A 26,596-nucleotide genomic window follows, 5' to 3' on the forward strand; every position below is an offset into this window, starting at 1 on the left:
AAAAAGCCACTCCTCAAAACCAACCACATGCAGTCACGACTGAGCTTTGCTAAAATGCACTTTGAAGATTCTGAGGCCACATGGAAAAAGGTTTTATGGTCAGATGAGATTAAAAATTAATTATTTGGCCTCAAAGCCAAGAACGATGTCTGGCGGAAAACCAATACAGCTCACCATCCAAATAACACCACACCTACAGTAAAGCACAGAGGTGGCAATACCCAGAAATGGGGGCGTTTCTCTGCAGCAGGGACTGGAGCACTTGTAAGAATAGAAGAAAAATGGATGGGGCAAAATACCGTCAAATTCTTGAGGAAGATCTGCTGGGAAGAAGGTTTACCTTCCAACATTACAATGACCCAAAGCACAAAGTAAAAATTACCATACAGTGGTTGAAGGAGAAAAGGGGGAATGTCCTTTCATGGCCTAGTCAGAGCCCAGACTTAAACCCCATTGGAAATCTGTAGAATGACTTGAAGACTGTAGTCCACAAATGGTCACCATCAAATTTAACTGAACTTCAGCAGTTTTGCAAAGAAGAGTGGGCAAATATTGCAAAGTCTAGATGTGCAAAGTTAGTAGAGACATATCCCAACAGACTAAAGGATGTAATTAAAAGGGAAAGATGGTTTAGCAAAATACTGACACAAGGGGGTGATCCTTTTTTCAACTCAGTGATTCTGTTTTCAAATATTTTTAATTAATGTTGATATTATATCGTTCACTTGGATGTCATAAGTTGCACTGAGGAAATACAGCTGGATAAAACAAAAACTGTCTCTCTTCATTTCAGGCTTCAAAGCAACAAAGTGTGATTCAAAAAGGGTGGGGAGGGGGGGGGTGTTGATTCTTATCTATATCCACTGTACATACCATATTCCAGCTTACCTGTAAAAATCCTTTTGTTTTGAAGTACATCACGGGGACACAGCTCCATAGTAATTACTATGTGGGTTATAGCCCACCTTCTGGTGCTTGACACTGGCACACCCTAAACAGGAAGTTGCCTCCCTATATAACCCATCCCATACCGGGAGTATCTCAGTTTTATAGCAAAGCAATACACATACATACTTGTTAGAAGATTTTGAGTTAATTAATATTTTATGTGATGAAGGTTTCTGATAAATATAAGAAACACGAATGCTATAATGTAATTAGTGTTAGTCTCCGAAGGTTACAGGCCAGATGACAGAGAAAAGTTATTTTGCTGTGTAGGTACTTCTATTCTGAGTTACTATGTCAGGACAATGGGTGGAGTTATGCAACTTATCTATAGACTGAAGCCATATATGTAAAAATGGGTGTTGCTCTAGGAAATGCTGATATAACAGTATAAAACAGTATAAGAATCTAAGAAGGTTGAATGGCGGTAGGAAGAGAGGAAAGGAACCCTACACTTTGAAGAATGTAACATCTGATATCTCTTCCTCCTTCTGAAGCCATCCTCATACCATGTTATCAGATGTCATTATGCAAGTCTTGTTTTTGCTTATCTTTCTGAAGATTAAACAACTTTGAAGTATTTTACAAACTAAGGATTCTACAATTTCTACTAAGAAACTAATTCCTTACATATTGATGGAGATGCAGCCTTGAATAAAGACAGACACACTTCTACACACACCCTCTAACGCCACGTACACGCGATCGGAATTCTCGTCGGAAAAAGCTCTGATGGTTTTCCCGACGGACTTTGGCTCAAGCTGTCTTGCCTACACACAGTCACACCAAATTCCGATCGTTTATAACACGGTGACGTACAACACGTACGACACGACTAGAAAAAGGAAGTTCAATAGCCAATAGCTTCTGTCTCATAGTTGAATTTGAGCGTGTGATTTTTAGCGTGTCGGAATTGCATACAAACGATCGGAATTACCGATTAGAACGTTTTTCTGTCTGGAAAATTGAGAACATGCTATCGATTTTTGGCTGGCGGGAATTCGTATAGCTAAATTCCGATGGAGCATACACACGGTTGCATTTTCAGATGAAAAGCTCTCATCTGTCTTTTTCTGGCCGGAATTCCGATCGTGTGTACGCGGCATAAGAGAGCGGACAGACATATTTAAACACAAAGACTTTAAAAAGTTGGAATTCTACACATCCAGAGACACCTCTGCTATACAGGAATAATAGTATTAATAACATTCTTCAATACTAGAAAGAGGGGCAGGACCTCTGTGTCCTGTGATGTATTTCAAAAGAAAAGGATTTTACAGGTAAGCAGTTATAAAAATCCTAGTTTTTTTTTAATCAGACATCACGGGACACACAGCCATAGTAATTACTATGTGGGATGTCCCAGAGCAATGCCAACGGAGGGGAGGGAGACGCAACAAAAGTACGGCACCATGAGATCAGAGGACTTATACTGCTGCCTGCAGTACACTGCGCCCAAAGGCGACATCCTCGTGTCTTTTTACATCCACCTGAAAGAATCTGGTAAATGTATGGATTGAAGACCAAGTTGCGGCCTTGCAGATTTGAGCCATGGAGGCTTGGTGATGCACTGCCCATGAAGCACTAACAGCCCTAGAGGAGTGCGCTTTGATTTGAGAGTGTAGAAACTACCTCTTTAAACCAGAAGCTTGAAGATTACTTGTTGAATCCATTTAGAAATAGATTTCAATGTTGCCTGTCCTCTTTTATGACCTTAAGGCAACACGAACAAAACATCAGAATCTGAGCAGTTGCCTTTAAGTAGACTTTGACTGCTCTCGCCACATCAAGAGAATGTACTAATTTTTCTTCCATAGAACAAGGTTCTGGGAAAAAAAAATGAAGGTAGAACAATATCCTGGTTTAGATAAAAACCCGATACTACCTTTGGTAAAAAGTTAGGATGAGGACGCAATGCTACCTTATCCGAGAAAACAATAATACGACTCTTTACAAGAAAGAGCAGGCAATTCTGATACCCTTCTTGCAGCAGATATCGTATCGGCCCAAGAAAATGCCGTTTTAGAATGCCGGCAAAACTAAATTCAACTCCCAAATGGTTCAGGGGTGACCTAACTGGAGATTAAGCCATGTTATCCCCTGAATTAAGTTACGAAGCAAGTGGTCATTGAAATAATACTGATAAGGCCGAGACCTGTCCTTAGAAAGCACTTAAGGCCAGCTTTAATTCTCACCCCATCGGCAGAAAGTCAAGGATTCCACCTTTGACCTATTTCCTGGGGTGCAACCCCTGGTTTCACACCAGGAGACATGCTTCCCAGACTCTATGATATATAATTATGGAGGCCGACTCCCTTGCATTAACCAAGGTACAAACCACTGAACCTGACAGCGCACGCTACTTCAGAGTGTGGGTCTCAAGAGCCAAACCGTTAAATTTTGCATTTGGAAAGTAGAATGGAATACCAAACCTTGCAAGAGAAGGTCTGGCCGTGGAGGTAGGGTCCATGGTTCCCCTACTGCCATCTTTACGAACGCTGCATACCAAGATTTCCTGGGCCCCGCTGGGGGCCACAAGTATCACGACTTCCCTTCCTGTTTGATCCTGCGAAGAAGTCGTGGATGCAAGCAGAATAGAAGGGAATGCATAAATCAGTGAGAACCGATTCCATGGGAATAGCAAAGCATCTGTTCCTAACGCTAGCGGATCCTTTGTTCTTGACACAAAGTTGTCAATTTCTTTGTTGAACCTGGACACAAAAAGATCTACGTCTGGGATCCCCCATCTTTGACATATTGACAGGAAGATATCTGGGTGAAGGAACCATTCTCCCGGGAACAGCTGCTGGCGACCCAAGTAGTCCGCCTGCCATTTTTTTATTCCTAGAATGAAGACTGCCAATAGGCAAAGTACATTATTTTCTGTCCAAGATAGGATATGATTCACCTTTCTCTGGCCCATACAAACTCTTGTGCCCCTTAGTGACTAATATAAGCCATTGCTGTGGTATTGTCGGATTGAATCCTGGCATTACAATTCTGTAAACTGAACATTTCAGGCCCTCAGGACCAAGTGGTCTGCCTGAACTTCTAGAATCTTAATGGGCAAGGCTCTTTCTGATCTGAGCCACTTCTCTTGGACAGTTGCCTCTTCCAGGACTGCTCCCCAACCCTAAAAAAGGTTAGCATATGTTACCATTTCCCAGGGAACTGAAGGAAGGATTTTCCCCTTTGCATATTTTTGGTTATCAACCATAAACTGAGGCTCCGGCGCATCCAGCCTACAGCACCTGGTATTTCCAGGCAGTCTCCCATCCAGGCACTAACCAGGTCTGACCCTGCTTAGCCTCCAAGATCTGATGAGATCAGGCGCTTTCAGGGTGATGTGGCCGTAGTCTTTGGAGTCAGACACATTGGGAAGCTAGAGCTTGAACCCTTTCAAGCCAATAGGATACTGTTTTGCAGCAGTCTCGAATGAAACTTAGCATAAGGGCCTCGAATGAAGCCACCATCTTTCCCAACAACCTCATGCAAAGCTGAATAGAAGAATTCATCTTGCTTTGACCACCTGAATCAATTCCTTTATGGCGTAGATCTTTGCCTGGGGTAAGAATACCCTTTTCTGGGTGTATCTATGATCAGACCCAAGTATTTTAACCTTCTTCATGGTTTTAAGATTTCTTCTAGGTTGAGAATCCGACCTAGATATTCCAGGTAGTTGAATGTGGTGACCATACTTTGGTCTAAGCGGGCTACCAACTGGTCTATGAAGAACAGATTGTCTAGGTAAACCATAATCGTTATATCTTGGGCCCTTAATCTGGCTAGAAGAGGGGCCACAACCTTTGTAAACACTCAAGGTGCAGTAGCTAGATCGAAAAGCAGAGCTACACACTGAAAATGAAGATTTTTCCACCTTGAAAAGAAGATATTACTAGTGAGCGAGGAAATAGACATATGGAGGTATGCATCTTTGATGTCGATTGACGCCAGTTCTCCTCCTTGTATGATGGAGATAACGGATTGGATTGACCCCATGAGAAACAAAAAAAAGTGGTTATATTCAGGAATTTAATTTAGATTTTTGAGATCCAGAATGTCAATTTGGATTTCCGTGAAAAAGAGGTTTGAACCAAACCCCAAACTCTGCTCTTACGTGGGGACCACCATGATCACTTTTTGCCAAAAGATGGTCCAATGCTTGAGAGAAAGACTTTTTTCTCTGGATCCTTAGGAACGTTTGATCTGAGAAAATGAGGAGACAGGAACTCTTAGAACTCCAGTTTGTATCTTGGGGCTATTGAGGAAGTCCCGAATTCATCTCGACACTCTTCCTACCAGATCCTTGAGAACTGCAAAAGAATTCCCCCTATTTAAGCGAGTGGGGGCGTTTACTAAGCAGGCTTCAGTATCTTGTAGGTTATTATGTAGGAATTTATTTGGATGTATTATCCAAAAAATCCCCAAATTAGCTGTTTCACTGCAAAAAGGAAAACTAACAGGAGCTTCTTGCATGGCGCTTAATGAAGGGCGCAAGGCCTAAAGGTTAGAATCTCTCATAGCAACTATTGCAAACATAAAGCTGCCAGATCCTGGGCCTGCAGCAGGATAACCTTGAACATCCGTTTAAACTGGTCTCTCAATGATTAACCAATTACTGTCAGCACAGGCTGAGACACTTCAACTTTTAAGAAATTCCAACTTTTTATCCATTGGATCCCTAAGCATTTGAGCATTGTCTGCCGGACAAGGCAAACTCTTATTCACAGAGGATATAGCAGCGTTATTTGCTGGTATACCATACTTAGTGAATTTTCTCCACCATAGGATAAAGTGTGAAAACTTTTTAGGAGGGAATAAAATGCTTATCTGGGTGATCCACTCAAAAAAACTTTTTCCAGCAATAATGGACAGGAAAAGGCATGCACGGCTTTAGCGAACCCAAACACTCAGTTAAGGGTACATAAATGTGGAGCAAACTATTCAGCAAGAAATTGCACCATCAATCTTACAAATTGTCAAAGCTGATCCTTCCACATTTGACACCTCAGAAGAGGAGTCATCAGCCTCACCATGGTCCCCTGAGGGTATTCATCTTCTCCTGCCCCTAGTTCCTCAGTTTGAGGGTCCTGGGTAATGGAAGAGAACCTGTCACATTTAAGCCCAAACTAGGATGCGTTTAAAGCCGCTAACCCTTTTTTTTTTCAATCCTACCCTGGCTGCAGTATTGAAAACAATTGCAAACATTTCATGGCCCCAATGCTCACTCTGACCAGCCACCCCCTCTCAGGGGAGGATGCCATTTGTAGAGAAGAGTAGGTTTTCCAGAGCTTGAGGGAGACCCACTTAGCACTTTTTTGGGGGTGTTTCAAGCCCCCCTTCTGACCTTATCCCGATGCACAAAGCAGAGGTACGACCTGAAGAAATCGCATCCACTGCTTGAGCAATAGTTCAGCCACTGCTATTAATGCTCAACCCAATGCAAATAGTAAATGTGTCAAATAGGAAATGCCTGCGTCACCAACCTCTTTCATGCCCCTCTTTGCTCGTGTCACTCCGACAATTTTTGCAGGCAGCACCAATGGAGTTTTTTTTAAACACATTCCCGCGTTGAAGGACTCCAGCGCTGCGTTAAGCTCCGCCCCTCTCCATTGCATCTCCCCCTTTCTCTTTAAAAAAAAAGTTTTCCCGTGCGAGTGCGGGCCTCAGATCCGACGGGATCAGCTTGTGTGTGAAAGAGGAATGGCGTGGAGGAGACCTGGAAGCCGCCGCCATGTAGGGGCGGTGAAAGAAAACAGCATTGGTGATTTTTTTTTTATCTCTCCCTTAATGCTCAGCCTAGTGAAGAGGGGGAGAGTGTCTGGTGGAAGCAAAATCCCCCCAAACTTACTGGAGGTCTGCCTGCTGGGCCGGAGGTAAAAAGTCTGCTGCTTCTGTGACAGAGCGTGATCTCTGAGCAAAGCGTGAGAAGGTACATGCTCCATACAGCCCCCAGTGGTGACACTTAGGCATGACAACATCTACTTTTTAAAGTAGACATTTCATAAGAAAATTTAAAAATCTCTTAGAAAAACTCCACTTACCTTTCCCGCCGCAGGGTTTTCTGTGGTAAAAACAACAGGCCCAATCTTCACCCTTCACGGCGGGTTCCGTTAATAAACCTTCAGAAACTGGGGGCCCTCAGGGAACCCAAAATCCTGGACCCATAATAGCACCCCGCTATTAACCTTTATGGCTTAAAATACCAAAGTACTGGATCCTGGGGTCCAGCTCTCTAAAAAGAGAAGCGTTTACAAGCAAAGACCTTGTTTCGTCGGACACGACACCCAGGTACCATTCAATTTGGTGCAAAAAAGACACTCTGGATGGAACCGGCTGTATAGCTAGCCCTAGCAAGGATTGCTACAGTAAAGCTCAGCACAGCACATCTTCACTGGTGACCAACACCTTAGACACTGGCGAAAAAACGAAGATACTCCCAGTATTGGATGGGTTATATAGAGAGGCAACTTACTGTTTAGGGTGTGCCAGTGTCCAGCACCTGAATGTGGACTATAACCCACATAGTAGTTACTATGACTCTGTGTCCTGTGATGTACGATTAAAGAAAAAGATATTAGGAATCCGACCCAGTTGGCTTACTGCTATCATTCAAAAAAGCCCTGTCCCTATGCTACGTCTCCCCTCAAAAAAGCCCTGCCCCTATGCTATGTCTCCCCTCATTTTGAATAAACCTCAACAGTTTTCTTGTGCACTTCGTAACCATATGTATTCTGGTATGACAATGCACTTAAGTTGACTTATCATTCAGGATACATTAATGGGTGAAAACACATGGGAACCTAATAACTTGTATTTATGTAACCTTGAGTAAAATAAAGGATTTGATATTAATTCCACTAGTACCCAAATATGTTTTCAACGTGGCTTTGTGTGATTCCCTGTAAAGCAGGACTTACGCTGGGAAAGAGGAGGCAGCCCTTTGACTTGGACATTACTGAACTGTATAGTGCTATTATTCTTACACTGGAAGATGGTTGACAGGTGGAGGAGGTAGAGTGAGCAGAGGAATGATCTGGTTGAAGGTAGATGGATAGCTAAACTGTAGTGCTGAGGGAACGCACTGGACACTTTTTCTGCCATCTGCTGGGTTGTCCAGTGCACCCCTGTACCTTTAAGGAGTGGGCTCTGTCCAGGTTCATTTGCCTATCAATTATAATGCATGTGCTTCTACTATGGAGGCTCTCAAAAATGTATAGCGTTAGGACTGTGGATAATAATGGGGTGCCTTGTCACAGCATACATGTATACAATACATGTATTTGCAATTGTGTGCAAACGAAACCCCTGTTTTCAACACAATCTGTTAGACAAGTTAATTCAATTGGTTGCAGGCCGGCTGGCAAGTTGAGCTGAGAATTTTATTTGATTTACATGTGATGCCTTTGCTGCCATAGTGCTATGTGCTGGATGTCAAGTGGCCCCTGTGACACTCCTTTAAGGAGGAGTGGGCTCCCTCCAGGCTCACCTGCCCTTCTACCTATTCATTATAATGCATGTGCTTCTACCATGGAGGCTCTAAAAAATGTATAGTTAGGACTTTGAATAATATTGGGGTGCCTTGTTGCGTCCTCCGCAGCTTATGCATTTATTTGCAAATGTGTGCAAACGAAACCCCTGTTTTTAATGCAAACTGTTAAGACAGGTTAATTTGGTTGGTTGCAGGCTGGCTGGCTGACAAGTTGAGCTGGGAATTTGCTTTGGTTTTGTTTTAAACTGTACTGCAGTGCAATAAAGTTATCGACTTAGTTATGCTATCAGGCAGGAGTACCCAGATAAGACTGGAAAGAAATAGAGCATTCACACTATGTAGAAGTATTGACTTCTTTTTCGGCATAATGTAACAGGTACATATTAAAGTAGACACCTCTCTAATTTCTGATGCTTGTACACGGGCGTTTTTATGTATTTATTGTTTAGAAACACTTGTGTGGGCAACATACAAACACAAAAAAATATGTAAAGGGGAACCATGGATATGCAAGTGTATGCAGCACTGTTCCGTCAGAGCCATGCTGTCATTAGGAAATAAAAGCACTATTTTATTCTGTTTCTGCTGACTGTTAGATCCACCGTGGACTGAAGCCCAATTTATGGGTATTTCCATGGGGGAGCTAAGAGTACGGCATTAGGTACTGCCTCCTCCACATTCTCTCCATTCATGAACTTGCACATCACCAGTCTTTATTGCTGGGGGATGTTGGCGTTTGCTGAGAATGCAGGCTGAGGACACAGAGATCACGGTGAGACACTAGATGGTGGTCAGTGTTATTGTGAATGACAGCGATTGTCTCCAGCACATGCTTGCAACAAGAGATGACCGCTGTCAGATCTCATTTGGTATTCTGGCCCTTGTGAGCATCATTGTCCGACAGTTATAGCGGGAGGGGGAGGCGAGAACACGCTGTCAACCACACTAGCTCAGCACCCAAGGCACCTATCAAGAGGGGGCACTGTGCACTTTTTCCCCTGGGGGACAGGAAGAAGAAAAGTTTCCTTGTGAGAGGACTTCTTTAACTCTCATAGCTGGGTGAATAGCAGGGAAGTTTGATGAGAAATGCCCTATGACATATAAAAGTAAATAATGAATGAACTGGGAGAGTGAATAACCAAAACAAGACATCAATGACAGTAGGCACACACAATAATTAAAATACTTTTTTGTACTTGTTATGCTGAAACAAAAAAGAGGCACATCTTTTTTTTTTTTTCTTAACTTTACTCAATATGTTCTGCATGTAAGTTATATATTAAAATGAATTCTCATAGAAAGCAAATTGAAGGAACAGTTTTGAAGTGGTTGTCCTTGAACATAATGGAAGAAAAAACAATGGAGGGTGAAGTAATACAAACTCGCACACAAATCTGCAAACGGAACATTACACACATATCTGGGCTTTATATCCCAGTAGAAACATTTGACAGCTGAAAATAATAACACGCAACCAGAACAACAAATATGTTTTCCAATTTTAAAAGCAAAAGGTTAAAACAAAGTGTGCCTGTGATTCATAGCAGACAAAAGAGGAAGGTTGGTAAAGGTGGACATTAGAAACTGGTTCTTTTGGTAGTGAAGGTTTTAATGTATTTTTTTTTACAGGTTAAGTTTAAGGCTTGGTAACAGTACATGCCATAGAAAGGTTAGCTTCATCAGGCCACTGTTGTTGGAAGAATGCTGGAATCATAAACAAGTGTGAGACTCCATATTTTATTTATTTTTGGCCCCTTCAGTTTTTTTTCAGCTGCTTCCTTTTCCCTCTCAACATCCCCAGAACACAAGTGCTGGTCAGAGGGTAGGGCTAGATATTTTAATCTTTTAAGGGTAATTATTTTTTTTCCAGCATGGAATTGCAATAAAAAATATGTGGTTGGGGGCTGGAATGTCTTGGCTCCTGCGGACTCTTCCTCCAGCCCAGGTTTGTACGGGGAAGATACATAAGGTAAGGACCTGTAAGGTACAGACCTTTGGTTACAGGGCTGGAAGAGGTATCACTGGACTACAAGTTTGGTGTTGTCACTATACTTGTGCTCCATTGAGATTTATGGTTCTTTCTGCCACTGTGGCAGATGGGGCTTTTAGCAATTTCATTCATGGATCTTTTAAATTAATGATTTGTCTGTGGGTGCTAAATTCAAAAATACCCAAGGCACTCCAGAGGGAAGAACCCCAAATTCTGTAAGGGAGGGGGGAGTTTTGGGGAGGCTGCAAACTGTGCCCAAGTTTCATTTTACACCCTAAATATGGGTATAAAATGAAACATGGTTAGAAAGGTGGACTTACTTAACTTCAGCCTCAGTTCACACAATGAATCACATGTGAAATCGAACAGGAACCACTCCATATTCCTGTGCAATTCACAAGCGATTCAGTGTGGCGCATTTTGAGCCCACTCATTTTGAATGGGCTCAGAATGCACTACATCGGACCAAAAACATGCCTGCACCTTTTTATGGAGATGAACTGCAGCCGGCCCGCATGGTAGTTTGCGACCTGTGTTTGGGGTGTCGTTAACTTTGTATTGACACCCGCAGTGGATAGCAAGGGCAGTGTGGGAAATGTACATGGATCGCATTGTTTCCCACACCGCATTAGTGTGAACCTAGGCTTAAAGTTTTTAGAGAAGATCTCTGGTTTAGGAGACTATAGGACAGTCACTGAAAGCCTCATGAGACTATTGGTAAAAAGAGAACACTATAAATGCAGCAGCAGCCTCATAAATGAGAAACCAATTTCATGAATGCAGTAATGCTAAAGCCTAAACTGCCATGTGAATTTTAGATGCTTGAAGCATGTGACTGATGGCCGTCTGCAAAGGATCACAGACTGATGTAATTAAGCGTGGTCCGTATCATAAATATTGATCGCTGTGCTATTGTCAGTAGTAATGATGATTAGCAACTCAAATATAAAAGGTTTTCAACTGCTTGTTACAAAGTGATTCTGTTGCTCCAAGCAAGGTACAGGGTGTCATAACCACAAAGTGGGATGTCTGAGACACAAATACAGTTTTGACATCTGTTACTGAGTGAGGAAATCGTGGTTATCCTTATTAGGAACACATACATAGTACAGGTCAGCACAGGGATGCAAATATGTGCACTTTTTTTTTCCTACAAAGTGTGGCCTGAAGGTAACCAAGATGCCTTTAACTGAACTCCAGGCAAACAGATAATACACTGTTGTAATTCATATATGGGGCCATTTTCTTTATATTTTGTCAAGTCAGTCCTGAGATTTACTCAGACCTACACAGAATGCTAGCGACTCTCTACCGCTTGCTGAAAAATTTGTTTGCCTCCCTTTCCCTCACACCCTGACTGGACAATGAAGGAACAGAAACATGCTTACGAGTTCATCTCTCTGCTCACGAAGTTCTCTTCTCTGTGCATGCAACAAAGCCTGATTGACTCCTAGTCCAAGCCCTACTGTACAGGTCTTTACAGGAGCCACATACAATGTCAGACTCGGGTTCTTACAATGGGTACATTTAAAAATATATTTACTGATTTTAATGGCTGAGTTTATGTTGTAACATCTACCTGGAGTTCAACTTTAAGCTGGCCACAAACATCAGTTTTGCACACTTTTTTATATTTAATTTCAATTTTTGATTGTAAATTTCATCACAAATGATTTTTTTTTCAGTCCAAAATATGATTGTAATAAGAATCTGTTTCAAATAATAATTCAAATGAATTATGTTTTGTATGCCATAAAAATCTCATCAAAAAGAATAGTTTGATATATCATACACATTGTGACCCTATGGAAAAAAAACATGTGCATTTTTTCTAACATCAGGCCATTTTCCTTTTTACGTTGAAAAAATAAATAAAATAAAAAAAACACTAAAAGTGACTGAAAATTGCACATGGTTCATTTGCTCAGATATCACTAAAATATGAACTTGATAAGAAAGAACTATGTATGAACACCTGTATAGCTTAGTCATGTAAATTCTCCTCTGTGTGCTAGGCGACAATGCGATGCACAGCGATCACCGGAGGTTTCCCTCCCTAATGTGAACCTCCTGCTATAATATTGTGCATAGACCAAGGTCACAGTGCTTAAACATCACACTTCCAACATACACTAAAATATTAATATTTAAAAAACAACCAGCAGTGCATTGCCTACCATCCCTACTTCCATTCTTCACAAAATATAGTCTGCTATTTTGTAGAGGACAAGAAACAGACAGGCAAACGGTATTGTTAGACAACAGCTGCAACTCCAAAGCTTGCCTATCTCAGGAACAGCATGTTTGTTTTACACGGCACAATGAACTATACAGTGCAGTAAAGGTCATTATGACGGCAAAACAAAAGTTCAATATATTTATTTTTACCTTCACAATGGATGGAGTGGGCAGCACAGTAAGAAAGTATGAATATGGATCTTCAGCATTATCTGTTGCAGGCACAAAGCAAGCTACCTCTAAAGCCAAAGAGGATGGCTCACTATATAACTTTGGTCCCAAAGTCTCATACTTCGTTAAATAGGATCAGGTATGCAGCTTCTTTTACCATAGATCAAGTAATGCCATAATGAAGATAATGGATTATCGGAATTTTACTTATTGTTGTATATACTTAACTACACAACTGCATCTAGCTAGCAGACTGCTGGATAGACCTTCATCTTCTTCTTACATTTTCTATATTATTACTCCCCCTTCTATGTTCCAGTCTCATATACATTATTTTCATTATGTAAACGGCCTGCACTTCTTGGTTTCTTGTCTAGGCAAGAATGACAGACCCCGGCTGCCTAAAGGCTCTTGGGATATGTCACACATCGCTTGAGGGCCATCTAAAACACACTGCACATGCATCACATCATCTGGAGGCGTGGCTTCAGTAACCTGACAAGACAGTCACCTCTCGGTGATGCAACAGAGGAAGATGGCATCACGGGACCACCCATACAACAGCATTGCGGTGAATGTCAACAGACGAGGCTGGATTTGTTCGATTTGCGAGTAGGTTTATAGAGGACAACTCGGTAGAGTTACAAATTTAGGAAATTTTATTTAGGATAAAGTTCCACTTTAAAGGTTTCCAATATCATCTTAGACAATAATGGTACACCCTCTATAGTTTCATAAGTTTTGTAACGTCTGAATAGGGCCTGAAATAAGGTCCCCTTTGCACAACAATGAACGTTTCTGCTAGTCTTTAGTGGTTAATTCAGTGGTATTCAAGACATGAACAATCTGCTTTAGTGGTTAGATAAGTGAAGACATACTTGAACAGAGCTCTAAAATGCCTTGGCGAAGTAATAGAGACTACTCTAACAGCTCTCTGCATTTCCCTGAATTTGGAGCTATCTAGTATTGCAATGAAACCATAAAATCTAGCTGCTATGTATTGGAGCCATTGTATTATTTTGCTCATTGCAAACTGCATTAGTATGGAGGTCCCACATATCATCACAAAAGTGACTGTAGATGTGTGGAAGGGCCCTTCTTAGTTAATAAAGGCAGACCTCCAAAGCAAAGTATTTCCAGGAAATACCTTTTAAGACTGAGGAACAATTTGGTGAGGAATCAGTTCTATAATATACCACACTAGAAAGAAAAAAGGCAGAAGACTAGGTGATGGCCTTGTTGGCCCACACCACCAATGCATTATTTGACCTTCTATTTTCTGCTAAAGCAACAGGTCATATGATCACCTTTATTTTGCCATGCAGGCAACACTATAAACGCTCCAGTACTTTAAAAACCTGCATAGACTTTTCATTCTGTTCTTTCAAGGTCGCACTGCTGAATGCTCTAGTTCAAACAGTGCCAGGCAGCAGGCTGACTCACGCAATATGAAAAGGTGCTTAAAACAGAACTTTATAATCTAATAAAACAGCTTTGCTAGCTTCAGTGTTACATTGTGCATGCTTTCCATACGAATTGTAGAGATGAAAAGGAGAAAACACGACAGTATGATCTAGGACGCATGTTTCAGGTTATGGTGATGCAGTTTCTTTGGTTAGATAAAGTTGGTGGCCCCTTTACTGTAAAATTTACAATCATTGAAAAAGCACCAGTTTATAGAAATAAGATTGCATTTATCTTCCCAATCAGACTCCCACTCTGCAAAATTTTGTTCCAAATAAGATATGCAAATAAATAATTGTAAGTCAGGGTTGCATGACTGATGTTCTTATTAGGTGTAAGTATGACTGAACCATTTATCACGGCATCTGATCTCATATACTGGAAATGTAAGTTGCCTGGTCATCGTTCTGACCCCCTGGTTTTACTACATTAGAAGAATGATTTGAAACATATATGCAGATAAGGATTTTCACGTTTCCTCCAACGTCTCAATTCTGCATACTTACTCTGGGTCAATACTGATGGCAGCAGGCAACCAGGGATGTGGGCAATGGCACATTCCATATTTCCATCATGGCAAGTTTATTTATAACTGGCATTATACTATTAAACACTAGAAGGAGAAATTTTAATAAGCCGAAGGACAACAATAAATCTATCCAAACTAAACGTACACTGCTCATCTGCAATGCCTGTCCCTGGGCTCGATAAATGACCCCCAGTGTGAAGACTGCAATAAATCTGACATCCCTTACACAGAATAGCAGTGACAAATTGTATATCAAACTGTATGTGGTAGACATATGCAGGCCTGGCTTCCTGCTTAGTAATACTGCACAGTGACTATGCTTTACTGTTCCTTTTGCTCAATATAAGTCTATGGGCCAAGTCTGACCTGCCTGAAAGTTTTTTATTAAGATTAATCTAGACTATCTCAGCAATAATGCTTCTTATGAAAGAGCTGTAAAAATCTATAAACAATTATTTTGTATCGGCATTATCTGCATACAGCTAGCGTGCAGATTAGCTGGTCCCCTGATCCAACCACCAACATTAATGTTGTGGCTGGTCTTGCTTCAATGTAAACCTGTATTGAGGCACAGGTTGAAACTGCTGTCCTCTCCTTATGAAAATTCTAGTTACTTGTCATACATGGTAATTATCTGGTTCTAGAACTTTTGGGTCACCATCTTGCAACAAGCATGCAGAGGTTCTGACTTTGTTAGCTGCATACTTATGGCCGTGAGGGCTGCAGCTGTCTATATAAAATAGCTGGCAGGTGGGAATCTTCCTTTTGTTCAGCCATGGCATGTGCGTGTGGCTAGCCTTAGTTTAGCTTTTCTGAAACGACACAGTCAGTATAACTGGAGATTCAGTTTGACTTCAGCAGCCTGCAGAAGAATAAAATGGATTACTCTACTGTCTCAAGGTTATGTAATTTGCCCAAAAAGTTTAATTCGGGTTAATTAGGGGCCAATTAATAGAGATTTGACTTGCTCACCGTGAAGGCAGAGCTATTCCAGGAAACGCTGTAGGAGCTGAAAGCGCTCTAATAAATACAAAGCAGTTGCTACTAAATAAGAGTTCCTTCATTCACCGACTATTTTATGTGAAAACTGTCACTTGCTCTACAAAAGGAGTCTGCTGGCCTTACCAAGGTGAGAAAATATGCATTAAATCCCTAGAAGCCGACAAGATCAGCGCAAAATGTCATTGCAGGAATCTGCTCCGCGAAAATTTAACATCCATTTAATGCTGTGCAGCAAATGGAGAGCCTCACAAAATGCTGCAGCTCACGTACATAACATTTTGGAATATCAACATCCAAGAAAAATGTTACCTGCTTTACTACATCTGAGCCAACAAAGCGCTGAATGTAACCGAGGAATGACAAAACCTAGTCATTTTCATGTTTTACTGAAAGCAGAACAGATTTTACCAATCATTGCTGCCTCCTAAAGTACAATAATAATGTGGAAAGGTTAAATGGAAAAAAGAAATAAAACAAGAGTGCTGGAGAATTACTTTTCTTCGAAGGTGTCGGAAAAGGTTGTTTAATAAGAGAACAGGAATAACCTGCTCCAGTTTATTATCAGGGGAGATGGTTGATTAAATAAAGAACAAACGGAGATGTGGGGCAAAATAGATGTTAAAAGTAGAGCTAAAAACATTTGGGGCAACATTTAGATTCCCATAGCCTTGTGTATCATAAACCAATGACTTTTTGGTCATATATGAAAAGGTTTCTCCCATAAAGGCTCTGCTCTTGCAGCTGAAGTCACCATTCAGGCAAATTTTTTCTTTGATTTTTCAGCTGAAGTGTGTTGAGTGCTATGGTGTTGGCAGAGTCACCCACAGCTGGAATTTTAGCAGATTCACAGACATGGGTCGAAACTTGAACCATGTATGTCCAGCTTAAGGGTGTTTGCTGCCTACAAGATTGGAGTGGCTGGACTGCTAGCCTAATCTATATCTAAAAACAGTGTAAAACCGATAGTAGTCTTCCTTTACTGTGTAAAAGAACCTGTGAGTATATAAAAAAAAAAAGACAACTAGCTTAATACAACAGGTAGCCATCAACACATTATTACTGCCTCAGGCTGGAGTCATCCGAATAGCAATTTTCTCAAAGTTATTATTACCTAGGATACACATAAACCCACGCTGCAATGCCTAGACCTGCTGATCTAACTTTGGCTCTGTGCATTGCATAATGAGATGGAGGTGAACTAATATATGCTAAAATAAACTGTTAGAGGCTCTGGCCAGCAAGTTTATTGCAGTAGCAAATAAGAGTGGACAGCTTAGCCAGTTCATTTTCTTTCACAGGTTTAAAATACCCTAAAAATTTGCCAAAAAAAATAAAAATAAAATCTACATGGATCCATAGAGAAATAGTGGGAAAAACTAATCGAAAACACTGGAATAAAAGGACGTGGCTAGTTAAAGCTCACTTTTTTTCAGGTATTAGGGGAGGTTTTTGACAGAGCTGATGTAGCAGGAATAACTAATGAATGTATAAACCACTATGATGTTGGAAAGTTGACTAATAAAGTCAACTTAATGAAAAAAAATAAAATTACTGGAAGAACCCAAGCCAAATGGAGGAAATACACAACCCCTCTACACACACTTTGCCTTGTGTACATAACCTCAATATCCATGTAGTATACTTTGAGGAATGCTCAATGATACTGCACCTAAAGTCAAGGAATATGAGGCCTAACTCTGAAAGAACGGTTCTTTTGGTCTAACAGCCAATCAGGCATTTCTCTTTATTATCTCATACTGCAATTGAAACAAAAAAATGAAGAAATCCGATTTGTTGTTGTGGGTAACACAATTAGCTCTCCTGCACAGACATTTGAGCATGTTATCCACTCTGAGGACTGCCTGCAAACAAATGTCTACACAATACAAACATCACGTCAATCTTCCTAATCAATGCCGGGATAAAATACCCCTCTCAGTAGAAGGAATGAAGGCAATAGACAACCCTCAAATCTGCATAGAATACAAAGATTTAGAAATACGTAAAATAAGTAGGGCTATGTAAATCCAACTGAAGGACAGAAAAATATCTCCTGCTTGTAGTAACCATTCAGAATCCAGTAGTTACATGCTTTCCAGTAAGCTGAAGAACAAAACCAAGTATTTGAGAAAATGCAGTGGGTAAGACCACTTATTTCCCTTTCCTCCAATAAAAAGCAGCTATACTAGTTGAGGGGTCAAATCAGTCAACACTGGTTTCAGATGGATGCTACAGATGGATGCTTTCAGATATTAACACTCTAAGGGAACCCCCAACTGCAAACTCTCCTACTAGTATTCTAGGTTCTGCCAATAACCCCGATACCACAAGCGTTTCCCTCCTCTTGCTCCGTTTTACCAAAAGATGACGCAAGACCTCTCTGCAAGGGTTGCAGCATTTGGACATACCACCAAATACAGAAGCAGAGACCTCATAATTAAAAATCCATAATGGGTACAGCTAATCTCCTGGAGATACCACCTCCCCAAAACAAGAATTAACTGACCCTCTAATAAGCATAAGCACGGAATACAGTTTGGTCACTAATGTAAGTCACACTCGGATGTAACACAAAGAAATAAATAGATAAGTTGTAACGTTAAGGCAAATTAATATCTACCAAGGTGCAAACACACATCCCTGAAATATTGATATGAAGGAATATTAAAAGACTATGCTGGCTGTTATCTCCACATATAGACGTACGGCTTGTAAGAGTTCTTCCTCTCCTGAATCTGAGAGTTCTATTCACCTGTAACAAAAGAACATTCACAGACAGGGCTCCACTATATAGGCAATCAAAACAGTTCAATGAGGATGGGAACAAAAGGGAAGAACGAGTAGGGCTTAAGATACTACTCACAGCCCTGCTTTACAGATTGCTCAAATTGAGAGGAAGAGAACATTGTTAATGCCTGTGCAGAGATAAAACACATGTTCATAGTTTTGTTGGGAAAAGCATTTGTGTGAGGTGACCACAGGTTTGAATTGAAGAGTTCCTAAAAAGCACTCAAGTCCAAGTGTGTATAAGGTTTTTGTGAACAGAACAGCCGTTGTCAGAAGTTCTGCTGCCTGCGCTTTTTGGCGTCCATTGCGTCCAGGATGGGTTGCCTTTTTGCTGTGTACCTCTGCCGCAGTTCCTCAATTTCACGTTCCATCATAGGGTCCAAAGCTTTCAGTCTCATCTGCAGCTCCTCGAAGCTGAGATTCTTGAGCTGCGAGCAAAATAATGAAGCAAATGATTAATAAAGTAACAAGCATATCCTATTATCTGATACATAGAAAAAAAATACAATGGAATAACACTGTCTGAGAAAGCATATCACTATATCAGGACACAGATGACAAATCATCCATAGTGGCATCTGTCATCCCTATATAAAAGAGCACTGATGTTTAAGATAAAATAAACATTAAGTCTAATTGAATATCCTGCGGCTCCACTGACAGCGGCCATTTCTCATGTGATACTGCTAGAATTCCTGAATGTCAGAGACAGAGGAAAGCTAGTGTGCAGTCATCTGCTGAAAACCCATGAATGTTCTTGAGTGTGAAAGCGAAGGGCTTTACTGAATTATATCTGTGAAGACCATTGTTCTACAGTAACCCATAACAACTAATTACAATTCCCATTTCTTTGGCATGCTTCGACTGATTCTGAAGGATGATGCTTGACTGGCTGCTACACGTTGTTGCACTTCACTATTGGCAGCATCTGCAGAGGTATACATAGTATAGATGCTACAACAAGTTTCTGGCTACCATTTACGAAGATTATATATATGAATGCTAAACATAAAAACTTTGCTTTAGATTACAGTCTTGGGTTTTCTGTGAGCACCTGAAATGGCTCTAATTCAATCAGCTCCTAGAGAACTAGTGCCAGAATAAAGTAGAAAAAGGTTTGCTTGCCTTCTATATGGAATCTGCCTCATTATACAGCTGTGCTTATAAGTTTACATACCCTGGCAGAATTTATGATTTGATGGCCATTTTTCAGAGAATATGAATGATAACACAAACTTTTCTTTCACTCATGGTTAGTGTTTGGCTGAAGCCATTTATTATCAATATCAACTGTGTACACTTTTTAAATCGTAATGACAACAGAAACTACCAAATTACCCAGATCAAAAGTTTACATACCCCAGTTCTTAATAACGTGTATTGCCCCCTTTAGCATCAATGACAGCTTGAAGCATTTTGTGGTATTTGTGGATGAGGCTCTTTATCTTCTCAGATGGTAAAGCTGCCCATTCCTCTTGGCAAAAGGCCTCCAGTTCCTCTAACTTGAGTTGTCTTGCATGAACTGCACATTTGAGATCTCCCCAGAGTGGCTCAATAATATTGAGGTCAGGAGACTGAGATGGCCACTCCAGAACCTTCACTTTATTCCGCTGTAGCCAATGACAGGTCGACTTCACCTTGTGTTTTGGCTCATTGTCATGTTGGAATGTCCAAGTACATTCCATGCGCAGCTTCCTGGGCGATGAATGCAAATATTCCTCCGGTATTTTTTGACAACATACTGCATTCATCTTTTCATCAATTTTGACCAAATGTTCTGTGCCTTTGTAGCTCTCACATTCTCAAAACATCAGAGATCCACCTCCCTGTTTCACAAAAGGAATGGTGTACCTTTCATCGTAGACCTTGTTGACTCCTCTCCAAACGTACCGTTTAAGGTTGTGGCCAAAAAAGCTCTATTTTGGTCTCATCACTCCAAATGACTCTGTGCCAGAAGGCTTGAGGCTTGTCTCTGTGCTGTTTGGTGTATTGTAAGTGGGATCATTTGTAGCATTTGCATAACAATGGTTTTCTGCTGGCGACTCGACCATGCAGCCCATCTTTCTTCAAGTGCCTCCTTATTGTGGATATTCAAACAGCCACACCACGTTTTCAGAGAGTTCTGTATTTCACCTTTCACAATTTTCCTGGCAGTTGTGACTGAAATTTTAGTTGGTCTACCTGACCGTGGTTTGGTTTCAATAGAACCCCTTATTTTCCACTACTTGATTAGAGTTTGAACACTGCTGATTGGCATAATCAAGTCATTGGATATCTTTTTATATCTCTTTCCTGTTTTATACAGTTCAACTACCTTTTCCTGCAGATCCTTTGACAATTCTTTTGTGTTCCCATGAATCAGGATCCAGAAATGTCAGTGCAGCACTGGATGAAAGATTCAAGGGTCTGTCAGGAGTCCACAAAGCATTGATCTTTTATACACACACTACTTACAAGCAAACAGATCGCAGGTGAGGATGGTTACCTTTAATAGCCATTTAAACCCCTTTATGTCAACTTGTGTGCATGTTATCAGGCCAAAATCATCAGGGTAAACTTTTTATCAGGGTCATTTGGGTAGTTTCTGTTGTGATGATTTAAAAAGAGTAAACACAGTTGACTGATAATAAATGGCTTCAGCCAAACACCAACCATGAGTGGAAGAAATGTTTGTGTTCTCATTCATATTCTCTGAAAAATGGCCAAGAAATCATAAATTCTGCCAGTGTATGTAAACTTACAAGCACAACTGTATACACTAGGGGGTTGATTTACTAAAGGCAAATACACTTTACACTACAAGTGCACTGCAAGTGCAGTCGTTTTAGATCTGAGGAGAAACACTGAAATAAGGGGAAGTTCTGTGGATTTTATCATCTAATCATGTACAAGCAAAAATTCTGTTTTTATTTTCCTTGCATGTCCCCCTCAGATCTACAGAGACTGTACTTCCAAATGCACTTGTAGTGCAAAGTGGATTTGCCTTTAGTAAATCAACCCCTATATTTATTGGGGTTGCACTGTTGCCAATACTAAGCAATTGCACTAGTACTTGAGTGAATTCTCCAATACCTAAAACCGATAATGTTATGGAGCGATTTGAGCCCCTACAAAATGAATGGAATCAAACTCCACTGCAAAGAATCGCATGTGATTTTAACAGGGGTGCGGTTCGATTCCAGTCCAAATCACATGCGGTTTCCCGCACTGCTCCTGTCTGAACCCAGGCTGCTATTCTTTGCAGAGCGATTTGAGCCCATTCATTTTGTATGGGCTCAAATCGCACAGGACCTTACTGGTAATTGGTATCAGCGAGTACTCACTCTTAAAAAAAAAAAAACACAGGTATCGATGCATCCCTAATACTTATACTTTTCTAGTACTGGTTTTGTACTATTTTACATCATATTTTCTACAAACTTCTACAAGACTAGAATCTGTCAATGCCCCCCCCCCCCCCAAACTGGTGTAAGTAGAAGAGTTGCCACTGAAGGAAACACATATGACTGGTGTTGCTACACTGAATGCAACAACCTCAATCTCTCATTTGGCTCCCATCTTTAAAATATTTTCCAAACAAGAGTGCTTAAACATCTCTAGAAAAAACTGAAATGTCAGAGTTTGAAAAGAAAGATTTCTAAATTGCCTTACAATATGTAGAGACATGGGAAGAGGTTAAAAAAGCTTTAGTTTCAGTTAAAACGGTGTTAAATTTTTGATTTATAAAGAAAAACAGAAGCTGCCATTGACCTCACTGTCACGGAGCAGATTTCAAGTACCCTGCAGGGTGTCATTTCATCTAACATGAGCCGCTGGAAGATGCTATATTATATTGATCGGAAGGTTACATACACTATATTTTCTCAACAAAGCTTCTGGACATAAATTATGGCTTCATGAAATGGCTATCTGACAGATCACAAAAACATTCATTGTGATTAATGCACTTTGCAAAAAAGACCGTTAAAAGTGTGCCTCTGAAAGAAGCAATTAACTAGTTGGAGAGCGAGAATCTTTGAAAATCCAACACTGCGGCACGCCATAGTAAATCTGAAATTTACTTTACTGCATGACCGGAAGTCACAGAAATTATAGGGAGTCTTTAAAGTCCATCTGAACTTAAAAACAAAAAAATATATATTGCAGCTTACAAGTCCTTAGGTGTAGTTGCTGCATTAGCTTTCTTTTTTTTTTGTTCAAACATCTTCTTTAGTCTCACTTGGTAATTCTGTAAATAACATACTTCCCATCTAAGCTTTTTTCTTGATTGTGTCTATGGGGGGCAGCCATGGTTGTCAAACAGGCTGGCTTTAAATGTCTGCTTAGGTTCATTTCCATTACTCGGTGTATGAATGCGACTACACCAACCTATTTAACATGCAGGAACTCTAGAAATACATTTCCGGTCACAGAGAACCCCAGGTAATAATTACACTATGTAAAGCTCATGGTACATTAGTGCAATGGTCACTGGGCAGGATGCTACTTACATTTGTGGTCAAAGAGAAGAACCCCCCTTACAGATCGCTAAAGGGCTAAACAGATCAATGCTGTCAATGACTATCTATCTAAAGCCTGGTACACATGGGCCCAAAATCAGCCAGTTCAATAAAAACTGTCTAACATTCAGCTCGTGTGTACACCACGCTGTCCGACAGAAGCCAGCCAAATGGGCATGTTGGAAGACCCACATCCAATCAGTGCTGGTTGTCAATGGATGTGAGAGCTGAGCAATGTGTTCTGGTGGGGGCAAGCCTGTTATCAGAACACAATGGCTCAGCAGGGAGATCATTATACGAACATCAGCTAGTACAGTGAGCTCTTAATTTTTGTTCAGCCAGCCCGCTGGCTTGACTGAAAAACAAAAAAACAACTGATCGTGTGTACCAGGCTTAAGAGCAAGAAATTGCCCATTGCTCACGGGAACCCTAGAAACTCATGTGTTCCATACAACCCTGGTTGAGAAATCTAAGGGGTAGATCTGAAATGAGTGGAAGCTCTGCTGATTTTATCATCCAATCATGTGCAAGCTAAAATGCTGTTTATTTTCCTTGCATGTCTCCCTCGGATCTACAGCGACTTTATTTCCAAGTGCACTTGCAGTGCAAAGTGGATTTTCCTTTAGTAAATAACCCCCATTGTCTTTACTTTATTTCCAGTTCACAGGAAGCAACTAGGACAATGCATGTCTGGTAAAATCAACAGGTATTTTCCTTACAACGAAAGACTGGCTGCACATTGAATATTAAACGCTCAATAAAACTTCCAGAACCAAGATCATACAGAAGAAGCCTCATCAGAGATCTCCCTGCTCTTGGTTCCGGAACAATAGCATTTTGTAGAATGCTGATTTGTTGATGTGGAACTTATACATTGCTATACAATACTTACATTATAAAATGTAAAAGCTAAACTAAAAGTTTTACATAATGCAGCAACATCCACACAGGTAGGGCACCCAGCATTAGAGGTAATTTATTATGCCAAAACAATTGCTCCTTTGCACACTGGTTCTGACTAGTATTCCAACATTTCTCTCATCTTCTAATATTTCACTTGTATACAGTTTTTGGGCAATTTTTTATTAGGTATTTTGCCAAGGCACACCTAACGAAACCTGAAGGCACCCTGGTTGAAAAAGCCTGCTCTATGGCATGGGTGCTCAACCTGTGTTCCTCCAACTGTTGTGGAACTACAAGTCCAATGAGGTATTGCAAGCTGCTGACAGTTACAAGCATGACTCCCAAAGGCAAGGGCACGATGGGACTTGTAGTTCTGCAACAGCTGGAGGGCCACAGGTTGAGCTCCCATACTCTATGGTTAACCGGTAGATTACAAAAAAACCTCTACCAGTTTATGTAACTATTTTCTTTTTTCTGGGCCCCAGATACTACTGCACCTTCATGTTTCTAATGGCAAATTTAGCAACAGGAATTCCACAAAGAGATGCAAAATAATTTTGCTTTATTAACCACTACCCGACCAGCGCACGTCGATGTACGTCGACAGAATGGCACGGGCAGGCATATTGGCGTACAGGTACGTCCAATATTCAATGCCGCCCTGCCATCGGGAGCCCGCCGCCGGCGGCGCGCTCCCGCGCTGGTCGGGACCCCCGTGAGTCCGGTCGCGGAACCCACGGACTCGATCGGCGCGGGCATCCCCGCGATCGTCTCACGGAGCGGCCGAATGGAGGAAATGCCGTGTAAACAGCATTTCTCCATTCTGCCTAGCAACTAGTGACGCTGATCTCTGCTCCATGTGATTGGAGCAGAGATCAGTGTTCACTAAATGAAAGCCCAACCCCCCCACAGTTAGTAACACACCCCTAGGAACACTTAACCCCTACACTGCCACCCACTGGTTAACCCCTTCACTGCCAGCGTCATTTACACAGGAATCACTGCATTTATATAGCAGTGATTACTGTATAAATGACAATGGTCCCAAAAATGTGTCAAAAATGTCCGATGGGTCCCCCACAATGTCACAGTCACAATAAAAATCGCTGATCGCCGCCATTACTAGTAAAAAAAAAAAATAATAAAAAATTATTAATAAAAATGCTATAAAACTATCCCTAGTTTGTAAACGCTATAACTTTTGCGCAAACAAATCCATAATCGCTTATTGCGATTTTTTTTTACCAAAAATATATAGAAGAATACGTATCGGCCTAAACTGAGGGAAAAAAATGTTTTTTTATATATCTCTGGGGGATATTTATTATAACAAAAAGTAAAAAATAATGTGTTTTTTTTCAAAATTGTCGCTCTATTTTTGTTTATAGCGCAAAAAATAAAAACCGCAGGGGTGATCAAATACCACCAAAAGAAAGCTCTATTTGTGGGAAAAAAAGGACGTCAATTTTGTTTGGGAGCCACGTCGCACGACCGCGCAATTGTCAGTTAAAGCGACGCAGTGCCGAATCGCAAAAAGTGGTCTGGTCTTTGACCAGCAAAATGGTCCGGTCTGCAAGTGGTTAAAAAGATCAGTGCCTTGTGTGAAACATGTCAGAATACAATGTGTGCCTGTTGGCTATTTTAATAAAGGAAGATTATTTGGCATCTTGATGTGCGGCATTGCTGTTGCTCATACTGGTGATGTCTTTGGAGGAGGTGAGCCAAGCCTGCATCTGAGATGTGGTTGTCCAGTGTGGTGCTTGATGTAACTTGGAGCAGCATGTGAAATATTTGGCAATAGGAAATTAATTTTGTTGTCACCGAAAAAAATGTTTTACTGAAACCACTATGCGTTTCTATTTACCAGTTTTAAAAACCAATAGAGCGATAAGATCACAAGCCATTATTTGGGACAATTGTCTCTTCTGCAGTTACATTCAGGATTTTCTGCTTTAGCTGCTTGGCCGTCTACTGTCCTGTCAGTAAAGGAATGATTTAGGGGCAATATCACACAATGAGACAGACCTGGGTCATTCTCAGTAAATATGCCTCGCAGTTCCTTCCATTTTAAAGAGTGACATCACCGCAGCTCCTCTCCATTAGCGGCTGTCACATACCGGGGCTGCTTCTCATTTATAGTGTCAGGGAATAATTAGACTCTGATATACAGCTCTCTGTGCACATCTGTTTTCTACTCTGAAAATGACAAAGGCAAAATGGCAAGAGCAGGCCTATATTAAAGAATTTCTTTGTTCCAATAGAAATGCAGGATATTATTTTTAAAAGAAGTCACTAAATTATAAACAATTAGTGCTCATACCCACTTGCTTGCAATGTGAGATAAGTAGAATGCAGTGCAGTACATGAGACCTGGAAAATCTCTGACGGTATGGTTTGACAATAGAAGAAGTAGTCAGTGCATTATGGGAGTACAGCATTTTGTTCCTGCTTTAGACATTCTCAGCTATGACACCCAGCTTTTGGGGGACAGTGAATGTGCGCCCCCTGCACCAATTTTCCTATGCTATGTAGTCCTGCACCCTCTGCCACCCACTTAAATCAAAGTTCACCTCTGC

General features: G+C 40.9%; 1 protein-coding gene and 1 pseudogene across 1 annotated transcript in view; both read right to left on the bottom strand.

Annotated features, from left to right (window-relative positions):
* Positions 1-4,184: 4,184 nt before the first annotated feature.
* On the bottom strand, positions 4,185-4,303 carry LOC143998478 (5S ribosomal RNA; annotated as a pseudogene).
* Positions 4,304-9,614: 5,311 nt separating this feature from the next.
* The window catches only part of STK3 (serine/threonine kinase 3), a 384,968-nt gene continuing 367,986 nt past the window's right edge, over positions 9,615-26,596 (bottom strand). Inside the window, exon 11 of the mRNA XM_077493089.1 lies at positions 9,615-19,046. Within this exon, the coding sequence (XP_077349215.1) occupies positions 18,888-19,046 (159 nt within the window). The 3' untranslated portion in view covers positions 9,615-18,887. The remainder of the gene's footprint in view (positions 19,047-26,596) is intronic.

Source organism: Lithobates pipiens, unplaced genomic scaffold (assembly GCF_037356315.1).
Source record: "Lithobates pipiens isolate NorthernLeopardFrog02 unplaced genomic scaffold, aLitPip1_a1.2 Scaffold_19, whole genome shotgun sequence".
Classification (NCBI taxonomy): domain Eukaryota; kingdom Metazoa; phylum Chordata; class Amphibia; order Anura; family Ranidae; genus Lithobates; species Lithobates pipiens.